The 14134-nt window shown below is 34.4% G+C and overlaps 1 protein-coding gene across 7 annotated transcripts in view; it reads left to right on the forward strand.

Moving 5' to 3' along the window:
- The window catches only part of LOC143233333 (B-cell receptor CD22-like), a 173624-nt gene that overhangs the window by 85529 nt on the left and 73961 nt on the right, over nucleotides 1-14134 (forward strand). For 6 of the 7 annotated variants that reach the window (XM_076469478.1, XM_076469477.1, XM_076469479.1 and 3 more), the window contains one exon: nucleotides 1901-2104. The exons of the other annotated variant lie outside the window; for it this stretch is intronic. In XM_076469478.1, the coding sequence (XP_076325593.1) occupies nucleotides 1901-2104 (204 nt within the window). The remainder of the gene's footprint in view (nucleotides 1-1900; nucleotides 2105-14134) is intronic. 7 annotated transcript variants of the gene reach the window in all.

Here is a 14134-nt window from a genome sequence, read left to right on the forward strand (position 1 = left end):
GAGATTTTGTTAGAAATTACACTTAGTTGAGAACTTTATTTAGATTTGAAATATCCAAATCACTGATTTAATTCTCAGTACTATAAACAAATTCTTAAGGTGAACTATACTATTATAAAAAAAACACATCAAATGCTCATCATTTTTAAAGGACTAGCTATATAAGCAATTTTTATTGGTTAAAGATAATCTAGAAAGACTAGTGCTCTAGATAGTTTAGTCAAGATAAATACATTCTCGGGCAATTAATCACGTGAAAATTACTCTGAAGTCATCCCAATTTCAGAGTAAATTATGTGCTACTTGTACTAGGAAATTAGGTTTCAGAAAGTTTACTTTATAAGGCACATTGTCACATGCAAATGACACTAAACCATCGCTTAAATAAATTATTGTTTAAACCTAACAAACTTTATTAAATCAGAGAGTGAAATTATTAAAAGAACTTATGAGAGAAAGCAGAGAATGTGTAACAATGTGTCAGTTACTTTATATCTACTATAACTAGTGCTGACCATGTCTTTCACGTAATAACGGTATCCATCAGATTGGTGGCCCGGCATGGCCAAGCGTATTAAGGCGTGCGACTCGTAATCTGAGGGTCGCGGGTTCGCATCCCCGTTGCACCAAACATGCTCGCCCTTTCAACTGTGGGGGCGTTATAATGTGACGGTCAATCCCACTATTCATTGGTAAAATAATAGCTCAAGAGTTGGCGGTGGGTGGTGATGACTAGCTGCCTTCCCTCTAGTCTTACACTGCTAAATTAGGGACGGCTAGCACAGATAGCCCTCGAGTAGCTTTGTGCGAAATTCCAAAACAAACAAACCATCAGATTGGCTGAAATGTGACAGACACAGTCAGTGGTGGTTGAGACGTGTCGTAGAGAGCCACATATTTGTTAAAAGATAAAATAAATTATCTGTCGTAAAAACATATGTAGTTAAATGAAATTAAATTATCTCTGATACAATCATCTCAGTATTTAAACATTTTAAATAAAGTATATAGAATTAAAATACAATTACTGATTATAAATATAAACTGTAACCTCCGTAATCACATTTTCATGAATATTATTCCTCTAGTGTCTGCATACTTATACCGCTCGAAACCAAGTTTCGATACCTGTCATGTAGCTTTGTACTCAATAACAAAGTGTCGTGGATATTTTATATGAGTACGTTTAAATGGCTGATGAGCGAAAAACATCCATTATTATCAAAAATAATGAAATTAAATAAACTTTTAAAGATATAACTATATAAGTATATAAAACAAAATTGAGAAATGTAATTTGTAATAAGATTAAATAATACGTTAACGTGTTATAAGGGCTAGTGTTGTTCCATTTATAGGCCCAGCAACAGGGCAGTTATAGCTATCTAACAATTTATACATTACTTCAGAGGCTTTCAGTGCAGACTAAATGTTCAAGTAGCTATATTTTATAACTGTTCATGGACTTTGTTTTCAAACCTTGGTTTATATTCTCTATATACATATATATATATATATCATATAAAGTATGATCTTATTTCTCAATTTGTAATGGTACATACATAGCTAGGACTAAACTACACTACTAAAATTTCATTTTGCTATCACATCATTGGTGTAAGTTTTTACTTAGTTATTGCATTACAAGTTCCGAAATGTTCCTTAGGATTTACTTATTCGTAACTGTTCAAAAGATTCTAGAACTATTTATTTTTCATTTTTGATAAAATAGCGTTCAGTTATTTTAAAAACATGAACAGAAAATATAACTATCATGATATCTATCTCAGCATTGAAAGGTTAACTATAACGATACTTAACTAAGCATTTTGTTTTCTTCTTGTTCTTTCTTGCGATATGCAAGTCGTGTAGTTGACTCTGAAACAGTAACTTTTGACAGGTAAACCTTTGCCATCTGTCTCATGGTGGAGAGAGTCAGTGCTTCTAGACACCACGTACGAGATAATCTCGAAGAATATAGTACAAAACACCCTACTGATTCCAATGCTGGAACGTCAACACTTGATGGCAACCTTCTCCTGTCAAGCCACGAACAACAACCAAACTTTACCTCAATCTTCAACAGTTACTGTGGATATGAACTGTGAGTTTAAAGATCTTTTCACTCAATACAAAGTTTGAAGACTTTTATAGACGTTTGTAATCCGAGTGTATCCGAAGTTCCGTAATTACTTTCGGTCTTAAGTTTCTAAATTCATTTTTAACAATGCAACTCCCAACAGTGGAAGGATCGTTAAGTTAAATGTATGTCTTACAATCACGTAAATTTATTACGACCCACACTCTCTGCTCGATGGATGAGCGGTAACTCTGGAACTTTTACGCTAAATATTCAGCTTTGATACCAGCTGTGGGTAAAGTACAAACAGTTTTTTGTGCTTAACAGTAAATACATGTTTACTACATTTAAATCTAGAGTCAGATCTGACTCTGTTTTCTCCAAATAGATAACTATTTATTTATTGTGATATTTTGTCAATTTTGTTTTGTTGTTTTTGTATTTAAGTACAAAGCTACGCAAAGGGATATCTGTGCTTTGCCCACCGTGGGTATCGAAACCTTGTTTCTTGCAGTATTATTCCGCAGATATACCGTTGAGCACTGAGGGGCTTGTCTAACTGAAAGCTCTCACATATCAACCAACATAATGTACTTATTTGTATGTAAGAGTATTTTTTGTTTTGAATTTTGCGCAAAGCTACTCGAGGGATATCTGCGCTAGCCGTCCTTAAATTAGCAGTGTAAGACTAGAGGGAAGGCAGCTAGTCATAACCACCCACCGCCAACTGTTGGGCTACTCTTTTACCAACGAATAGTGGGATTGACTGTTACATTATAACGCCCCCACGGGCCCATGTAAGAGTAAATCTACGTGTAACAAAAATAAGCTTTATCTCATACCTGTCAACAAACAAGGAATCATTTTTAGTTTTGCCCTGTATATATATATATATATATATATATATAAATACAGGGTGTCCCAAAATAACGTTTACACTCTTTGGATCATTATAACTTGCCTTGTTTATTGATTTTAACAATGAAACAAGATACATATGATAGCCAAAGGATTTATTTAAAGATTTAATACTGAAATCAAGAGAAAAAATAACAAATACAATTCTTCCCAAGGAAAACTCTTCTTGGTTGAAATTGTAAAATGTCACAATTTGCTTGCTTCACTTCAGGTGTTGAAACTGAAATCCGTTCTGCTCCAGACACATCTCATAACAGGAAGAAATGGAAGTGCACACATCAAACACCATCTCATCTGGTATTAAAGCACATTGTTCTACAATTGCAACTCTCAATTCGTCAATTGTTGCCCTTTTTGTGCTGTAAACTTTGTCTTTCAGAAACTCTCACAAAAAGAAATCCATGGGTGTCAAATCTTGTGATAGAAAATTCTACACTTCCTCTTCGTCCAATCCATCTGTCTGGCATAGATGCATCCCGATAAGCTTTCACGTCGCGATGGAAGTGGGGAAGAGCACCATCCTGCTGGAAGAAACACTCTTCTTCTCCAAATTGTTCTTGGATGCGTGGCATGGCAAACTCTTGTAGCATGTTGAGATAATTCAATCCTGTTACGGTGTCTTGGAAAAAGAATGGTCCGATGAGTCCCCTAGCGAACAGACCACACCACACAGTCTCTTCAGGCAAATTTAAGTGATGTTCCTCTGTCACATGTGGATTATCTGTTGCCCAGTAGGTGCAGTTGTGTCGATTTATTGAGCCATTCAGCTTAAACGTTGCTTCGTCACTCCAAACAATTTTGAGTGGACATTCATCATCGTCTGCACATCTAGCAAGATGCCATTCACACAACTCAACCCTTCGATCAGGGTCAACGTCATTCAGAGCGTAAACAAGCGATGCGATGAAACTTTTGAATTGGGAACGCTTCAAAATGCGATGAATGCTGGATTTAGGGATACCTGTTTCACGAGACAGTTGGCGCACTGATTTTCTTGGAGAATTCAGAACATTATCAATGACCTCTTGCTCTCTTGTTGGACTTGTTGATGATCGTTTTCGATCGGAGCGACCCTTTCTCATACTGTGTAGAGTTCCGTGTTCATCAAACTTGGCGATGATGTGTGAAATGCTGGGGCGAGATGGCGCATCCATATGGAACTTTCTAGTAAAACGTCTTTGCACTTCAGCTTTGTTTTCGACTTTCCAAAAAGTTTTGAGAATGAATATTTTGTGCTCGATTGTAAGCTGATTATCCGCCATCCTTGGACACAAGTCAAATCTGAAACAAAAGAAACGGTTTATTAGCTATACACAGTCAAAGAGTGTAAACGTTATTTTGGGACACCCTGTATATACGATAATTAATCTTTATTTTCCAATGAATCTTGTTAAGTGTACTTTGTGTACCAATCCAATACATCATTCATGTAGAAGTAATAATTTTATAAAACACGAACAATTAAATGGCAAATTAATCAAAATTGTTTTTATACATTTCTCAAACATACAATCTGAAATAATATGCCTCCTTCAGAAGTATTATAAAACACAAAGCACGTCGTAAAATGTGGTAAGACTTTACAGAAGTCAACAATATGAACTAGTTATGTTTGAGTCAATCAATATTTCTAAGTTATATCGAATAACACTTTAAGGCAAGCTCTAAGAACAAAACATGTTAAAAGAAAACCATTAACATTGATCAATATCACCCAAAATCAACATCAGTGTTTATGAATTCTAAAAGCATCGGGTCTCAAAAGAAAGGTTAGAATGGCTGCTATTTTTGTTCTTATGTTAGGACTCGTAATTCATCTATTGATTCAGACTGTCTTTATTTAGTCGTATCAATAATGTAGAAAAACCCAGTGATAAACTCCCTCTATAAAAAGTTATTATTTCTTATATAGTCGTTATAGCTACTACCGAAACTGTAATTGCAGTCTAAATTATTTTAAGTTAATTATTTAGTGAAATTAATAATTTACGTATATCCGAATGTTATCGCTAATATATGACATTACAATTGCAAACTTAACAGTTTAAAATTTAAACCTCTTTAACTGTTTCCTGTTAATAAAACTTTTTACATGAAGGAGATTCATTAATCAGAAGCAAAGTTAAATTATTACTGCAGGTTCTATTGTAGACTTTAGGCCTATTTGCTCTATGAAAATATATTACGTTTGCCAGATATGTGGGTTTTACTTCTAGATAGATGCCCAGAATGGCTGGTTAAGGAGCTCGACTCGTAATATGAGGGTCGCGGGTTTTAATCCTCGTCAAACCAAACATGCTCACCCTTTCAGCCATGGGGGCGTCATAATGTTACCGTCATATCCACTATTCGTTGATAAAAGAGTAGCCCAAAAGTTGGTGGTGATGTCTAGTTGCCTCCCCTCTAATCTTACACTTCTAAATCAGGGATGGCTGGCGCAGAAAGCCCTCGTGTATCTTTGCGCGAAATTCAAAAACAAACAAACAAAAACTTCAAGATAACCATTCAAATCTTCATACGTCAAATTCATAAGGTGCAGCTTCACGTGACTGTTTTTGGGAATATGCAACGAGTTAGCAACAAATGAAAGAATATTGTGTAAAGATGATAAACTTGCGAAGTTTTTATTTGTACCTCTCAGTTTATCACGACTTAAACCTGTCGAAGCAGTAAAAAGTAAAAACAAAAACTCGATAATGTAATGAATAATAATGTAAACAGTATTGGATTCCCAGAAACAAAATTAACAAAATAATTTACTTTTGGTGAACGTTTGTTAATATAATTTCGTATTACTTTATGAAATGTGCTCTGCACTTAAAAAGAAAACAACAACTAGCTTTCCTATTTCTGAAATGAAAAAAAAATGCATTACTTGTCAAAATGAATCTGAAATTCCCAGATCATAGATGGTGCTTAAATATATATATTTCTTAGATCAGAATAAAGAAGAGCACGTTTTCGAACTCCGTTCGAGATATACAGTTTCATTAGTAAAATAGTCCAGAAAAAAATTAGTTTTGGGAGACGACTTCTTGGTAGAAACAAAATCGTCGAAAAATATAATACTACAACGATTGTAACACCTTTGCAGCTGAGCCCATAACACGTGACTAAATATCTGGAAAACATTATTTCCGTTTTTACCATATTAATTTGCTTAAGATTTACTCAGTTCATTGAGGTCTATTATGACTGAAACACCCAAAGGCATCTATACAAATGTACTGGGTTTTTATGTAAAAAACTGGGTATTAACTTAATAATGCCAATGAACAAGCGCTAAACGGTTAAATCCAATACGTTATACAGAGACCTGGTTTGATCAAATCCGTACCGTACTTGTTATACGTAAACAATCAACGAGGAATCTATAACCATAACATATGACGTCTATTTGTTCGAATTCATTCTCTTTCTTTATTAATGCAATACATAACTTCCTCAACGTTTACTTCCCGGGTTTGATTGGAAGGTCTCTGATTCAGGTCATACTGCGAAAAGTTCAAAACTAGTATTAAACGAGTTAGTCATTTGGTGAAACAGGTTCTCTTGATTAAGAAACTAACTCTAAAAATGTGTATTATATTAATGCAGCAAACATTATTTTGATTTGTATAAGTAATTACGGAATTGTCGATACTTTAAAGAAGTTCTTACAATTATCACGAATACAATCAATTATGCTTTTCATAATTTTAATTACAGGGGAAAATTAACTGGGGCGCCGAGATCGAAGTGCATTGACGTTGTTAAGTTTGTTAATCAAGACTTAGTAAGGTCATGTCAGAGGTGAAAAAAGGTTGCATTTTGACTGTTGTTTAACTGATATTTAATTAGGTAGATATTTGTTTAGGTTTCATAAACCTCAAATTCGTGCCCCTCCCCCAGTGACCCAGGGGTATGTCCCCGGACTTACAACGCTAGAAACTGGGTTTTGATACCTGTGGTGGGAAGAAAGACAGTTACGTAAGTTTGTGGTTAATTCCAAACAAACGAAACTCAACTTCCTTTATGAAATTCTACTATAAACATTTATCCAAAAATGTTAATATGCACAGATTTTGAATACATATTTACGTTTGTTTAGCATTCATGTAACACACAAAATACCAAATATACCAAAGGATATGACGTTTATAATGAAGTACACATCTATTAAGACGATAGCAAATTTTCTATATCTAAGCTTAAACATAAGGTATGGGCTTGTTAGTATAGCTATGTGGATATTGTTTCAGGTCTATATTAAAATTTTGCTAAAAGTTATAAAGTGATCAGTCAAGACAGGATAGCTATTGTCTATGTTACGTGTCTAGGGTCTGATCTTCAAGGATCGCCTGTTGGTAATTCGTAGTGGCATAGCGACTCACCGAATGGCTCTGAATTTGTTTGTTTTCTTTTTTTGTTTTATCAAGTACAAACCTTTACCTCATAGTTCCATCTCTTGACTGATTTGAGATCTAATTACAATCGCGGATATCGAGAATTCCCTTTTGTTTTTTAATAATAAAATAGAAGAAAAAACGGTTATGTTTACAATACTTGAATGTCAATCACTTCGTTAATTTGGATATCTGTTACTACACTTGAATACGAACATTTTTTTGTTTCTTTAATCCCTTAACAACCAGTTGGTTTTTAATACATTAACACCCAGTTTGTAAATCAGGACGATATATTTGTTGGGTTGGTTTTTAATACCTTAACACCCAAGTTGTGAATCAGGACGATATATTTGTTGGGTTGGTTTTTTAATACCTTAACACACAGTTTGTGAATCAGGACGATATATTTGTTGGATTGGTTTTTAATACCTTAACACACAGTTTGTGAATCAGGACGATATATTTGTTGGGTTGGTTTTTAATGCCTTAGCACACAGTTTGTGAATCAGGATGATATGTTTGATGGATGGTTTTTAAACGCATTTTTTCAGATAATCTCCCTGTTTGAAATCTGAATACAGATATGAACACTTTACAATGGCCGGATTGTCCACCAACATGGCCAAATTTACAGGAGTTTTTAAGGCTACAAAACACATTAGCAGCCGTAAATGTTACGCAATAAAATATCTGTTTTTTTATTTAAAAAAAAGTTTTCTTCCGAAGTTTTTTATCTTCTTTCGACAACGATTTTCGAGAAAGCTCCGTAAATCTTACTTGCTAGAGTAAGGTGTCTAAATGTGGCACCTGCCTAAATCTCTCGTCTTCACGGATGGCCAAACACTATTGAGAGACGAATTCTTTTGGCACTAAAATGTGTGTATATATTTTCTTAAGACTAACACGTACAACTGCTTATCCTAGCATTATTTTCCTGTTCTATATTGCATACAGGAAACCGTGGCATCCATCTGCGTCTCACCCAGTCCTCTGAATTTAGTCTCATGTGCTCGCAGATTGGGCGATAAAAAATATTATGATACAACTGGTTCTTCAAGTTAGTTTAACACAAAGTTCTTCACAATTTCTCAGATAAAAAACCTCTAGGAACTATTTTATGGCTTGTAGAGCAACATCTCTCTTATCAATACTCAGCATCTTGTTATAAAATATTTTTGAAAGACCATAAAAAACACGAGTCTTACGCTAGTCTTCGTCATTGTAGCTTAGAAGTTTCCTAAATAATTTCATCCTTTTACCTCTTGTCTGAACCATACACCATGAACATGATTTAACGTTTTTCGTTATTTTAAAACCAAATAGGACTGGTATTCATAAAGGTGAAATATTTTCACTTTCTCTTTCATATAATAATAAACTATTGAAATAAACTACTTTATCTGTAACGTTTGTGGTGCATGGATCTTATATTTATGTTCTTTAACTCTTTTCAAAACAAATGGTACTTCTGGTGAATTTCAGAGAAATGTTTCTCTCCTTACGATGTAACTTATTGTTTAACATGTACGTGCACTCACCCGTATCATTTTGATCATTCTTGTACAAGCCTCACGTGTTACAGACAATCACATACATCTGTGCATCCGTATATATGTATATGTGTGTGTGTGTGTGTTTGTGTGTGCAGGCACCAACTACCGCATTTATCATTTGGGTTCCATTTCTCTTAACGCTATTTGCAGCTGTGAATTCAATAAAACGAATCATTTCACGAACTTCAACACGAACTTCAGCTTGCTGAAGAGAACCAAACTAGGGAAGTCTCATGTAACTAGGCCTGATGTTAAACCAGTTGATCTGCAATTGTATATAGTATTGTACATGTATTATGTACATAAATTGAGTCTACGTATATGGAAATATAAAATTCAAATATAATATCCTATGTTAATTCACGTTGTGTGTTTTTGAAAGTGTTTGTTTACGAACTCCTTGCACAGTTTTACAGCTAACAAGCTCAAACTTAATAGACGGACTCGAAGTATGTCTTTATCGATATGGCATAGAGCCCCCCCCCTGTACCAAGGAGAATTAAATTATGAGGTGTAAGAGTGGGTTTTAAAATACTTGAATCCGAATTCTGGTTCATAGGATTTCTCGGGATCTCGGATGCACTATAGTTGAAAATAGTAAGACCAAACGTGGTACAAATGATCAGGTATTATGGATTAACGTGGTACAAATGATCAGGTATTATGGATTAACGTGGTAGCTAAGTTACTTTAAAGTACGAAACTTCATACAGAAGCAATAGGATACAAGAGAAGTTTGTACTTGGATTTTTGTAAATAATAAAAGATGCTTTTGAGCATCCGAAACGGATCGCGGGTAATTTATATTATTCTAATAAGTTTTCTATGTTTAATTCAATTAATTATAATTAATAATGAGTGTATTTATGACATGACTATTAACATTGAGCAAAGGTAGTGGTTATAAGCTTAAAGCTACATACACACACAGGCGTCCAACAAGTGATTATAATGTTCATAATCTGTTTTTATTACCACATACCCTTCGAAAGGCAGTCAAAGAGTACAACTTTTGCGCCGTGATGTTTTTTTTACTTTTGAAATAACCAACTTAAAATATATACCATATAATTAATCGCTCTCAAAAATGTGAGATTAGATGCGAAGAACCTCTTTCTATGTCAATTTGTTATCAAGTTTTGACAGATTTTCAAAATCATAACTTCTTAAAATATAACAAAACGAGTGATAGTCATCTTTGAGCTAAATTAATCGAAGATGAAACTAGTTATTCTTGGCGGAACACTCAACTTTTGAACTAAATTTAATGAAAATCACATTATCACCTCTCAAATTATGTGGTTGACCCAGTGCAACGTTGAATCGTCACATACGTTCACCGAAAGGTTAATCAACCGGCTCGTTTGGGAGACTCAACTTTTTTTGTAAATATTTTTTATCCAGTAATGAGTCGGTCATTTTCTTTTGTTTATGAATATTGCTTTCCAAGTTCAAAGGTACTTCTGACATATTGCCTTTGGTAACTTTTGTTTTATAATTCTATACGATTATAACTCATGAATTATTGATAGCTTCATCAAGTTAAATATTTTACAAGAAAAATATATATTCTTCTCCTCTTACATTTGCTAGAATGACATAGAATAATTTCCCTGCCATCTTTATGTTGTATTAACAGCAGAGACGCCTGACGTTTTCTCTTTGTCGTGTCCGATTGGATAATTTTTACAGCGTTTTAACGTTGACGAAAACTGTAGACATTGTCATGCGTAACAAGCGATACAATTAACGTATTCTAATTACTACTTAGTAACTATTTATTGTACGTAACTTGAAAATGATAATTACTAACCAGTTTCCTTCCAAGGTTTATCTGCTACTCTGCTGCTGTATTCAAAGTAGGGTGGTTACCGCTATTAAGTTCTATGTCTTCTCCACATATTTTTGGTGTGTTATGTACTAACCTTTCTGACGCCCCCCACTAATACAGCGGTAAGTTTACGAATTTGCAATCCTAAAATTTAGGGGTTCGATTCCCGTCGGTGGGCTCAGCAGATAGAGCGATATCGCTTTGCGTTAAGAAAAACAAACACACACTTTCTTTGTTATTATAGTGTATATATTTATGTGTGTTTCATTTGGTATGGAAAAATAAAGTTTCCTATAACTTACAACTTTAAAACATGATATTTTGATACGCAAGCTTCAGTTTAATATACAGATGAAAATATCACGTTCAATACATTAAAATATTGATTGGTTTAGAATAAAGCCTAATTTGGATATTCGTCGTTTCTAACCGGAGGACTCTTTTAACGTTCAATAGTGTGGAATATCAATACATGAAATTAAAATTGTGGCGATCAGATATGGATCGTTACTAACTTATACAATCACGTAACCCTAATTATTAATTACAAACTTTAATTAATAACTAGATTTAGGTGACCGCTTAGTCTTTCAGCTATGACAATGATTGATATACTATTGCCAGACTTACTTACCAAAGTACTTAAAGACACGTAAGAACGTGGACTTTGAGAGATTTATAAGAAACGCAGTTACTTAATAAAAATAACCAACTCATTCTCCTCTATAAATGGTTTAAGGTTAAATCATTTATCAAGATTTCAGAGACTAACTTGGAAATTAAATGAATCTGCAGTTCAAAATAAACGATGATAAAATATTTCCATAAGAAAACTAATTTCATCGTACATCTAAGAAAATGAACATAACAGAAACACGTAAATAAATAACCCTTAAAATGGTCTAAAGAAAGTGTATTAAGTAAAGCACTAAACTCATACATAACACGTAAAAAACATCCACCTTTGATATCACTACAGCCACAGGAGATACAGTTCACAGCCTACTAGTAAAGAATTCATTATAATGTCAGCAGCTGAGAAAACCACAAAACGAAAACCTCACTACAATATTTCCTGAACTACAACAAAAATGCATCAGTCTCTAGAAACATAAACACAACACTAATTGTAGAAGAAAAGGAAATAACCTGTAACCGTGAGCAAATAAAAATAGTCCATCGAACTAAACTACAGTTAAAGGTGGTCACTCCACAAAGACCAATCATAATCCAACGACTAAAATAGAGAGAAACGATTAATCATTTCCTTCAGGGGTACCACAAAAAACGTCGAATGGAAAAAAAAAATAACATCTTTATACTCCAGTACTGCCTCGCGCGTCTAGGGTTTACTTAGAATTCACAAACACGATTACCCCCTCCGTCACCATGTGCCCCCCTTAGCTAAATATCTAACAGATGTAACATTAGCAGGTAAAGCACCACACATGATAAGAACATAACTCACACTGTACTGATTGTAATAACTCACACGTCTTTTTTCTTTCCACTTTACTTTCAGTTTCGTGTCTTTTCGAATGTAACGAATTTTGTGAGTTGAGAACAGTTAGTACTACACACTGATTAACCTTTTTAGTTTCATTTAATTCAGAAGAATAAATTGTAAAAAAACAACAACAAATACGATCACTTTCGAAAACTATCCAGTAATTATTATGAAGTTCCATTTTTTATGTTAAAATGATAAGAATATATACCATGTGAGAAACAACAATAAAAGTTAAATAATCAGGAACATAACATAAGTATAACATTCGATAACGCAGATCTGTTTGCAATAGTTTATACAGCCAAACAACAACAACAAACAAACTGTATAATAAACTAGAATAATACAAAATTAAAACTGACATTAAACACATGTGAGAAAGATAAAATAAAACCTCTATATCCACCCAAACTAACACAGAAAAACTTTAATATCTCTCTGGAAGACAGGTGAATAATTATTTCTTTACGTTTTGTATATTAGAGCTTGGTTTATTTTGAATTTTGTGCACAGCTACACGAGGGTTTCCTGCGCTAACTTTTTCTAATATCATTGAAAGACCAGAGGGAAGGCAGCTAGTCAGCATCGCTCACCGCCAACACTTCAGCTACTCCTTTGACGACGAGTAGTAGCATTGACCATTATATTATATCTCCCTCACAGCTAAAGGGCATTGACCATTATATTATATCTCCCTCACAGCTAAAGGCTTCTTATTGTTTTGAATTAAGTACAAAACTACACAAAGGGCTATCTGTTATATGCCCACCATGGGTATCGAAACCAGGTTTTTAACGTTATAAGTCCACAGTGCCTTGCCACTGGGGGGGGCCAGCTAAAAGGGTGAATGGTAGAGCCTATTCATTATCATAAGATAATGAAACAAAATATAAGGATCAGATATACTTTAAATGCCTGATTTTGGTTTAAATATTAAGGTATTTTATTTCCTTCCCTTTTTCATATTATTTTCACATGTAAGCTTGTTTTGTTTGTCTGTTTCTTTTTTAATTTCGCGCAAAGTTACACGAGGGCTATCTGTGCTAGCTGTCCTTAATTTAGCAGTGTGAGACTAGAGGGAAGGCAGCTAGTCATCACCACCCACCGCCAACTCTTGGACTACTCTTTTACCAGTGAATAGTGGGACTGGCCGTCACATTATAACGCCCCCACGGCTGAAAGGGCGAGCATGTTTGGCACGACGGGGATGCGAACCTGCGACCCTCAGATTACGAGTCCGACGTCTTAACACGCTTGGCCATGCCGGGCCCCATGTGTAAGCCCTATAAAATATTTTTAAACAATTTCAGTATTTTAAGAAATTTCAATAATTACTGCCATAAAAAAACTTTTCATAAAGGACGATCTTAGAAGACATTAAAACATTTCAAGAGACAGAAATATTCCAATAGTGAATAAAAACTATGAATAATACGTACGTCTATTAAGAAAATGCAATATTTTAAAACAAGTTTAGTATATTAGAAAACAAAAATCGACGCGAAAAATGAATATTAAATGAATGTGAGTTAAAACATGTATTGAAACTTTCGAAATCTAACAAATAAATTAAAGCTTCAAAATTCCCAGTAGAATTTTCTTCATTAGCACGAGCATTACTTAACTTGGAGTTAGTAAGGTTAGGACCTTGCACGATGAAATAACCTTGCAATCTGAATGTCCCCGTTCGCTCCCCAGTGGCTCAGCGGTATGTCTGCAGACTTACAACGCTAAAAACCGGGTTTCGATACCCGTGGTGGGCAGAGCACAGATAGCCCATTGTGTAGCTTTGTGCTTAATTCAGCACAACAACATGTCCCAAACACGTTCTCTCCAAACACGTTTGCTCTTTCA

Source organism: Tachypleus tridentatus, chromosome 12, assembly GCF_004210375.1.
Source record: "Tachypleus tridentatus isolate NWPU-2018 chromosome 12, ASM421037v1, whole genome shotgun sequence".
Classification (NCBI taxonomy): Eukaryota; Metazoa; Arthropoda; class Merostomata; order Xiphosura; family Limulidae; genus Tachypleus; species Tachypleus tridentatus.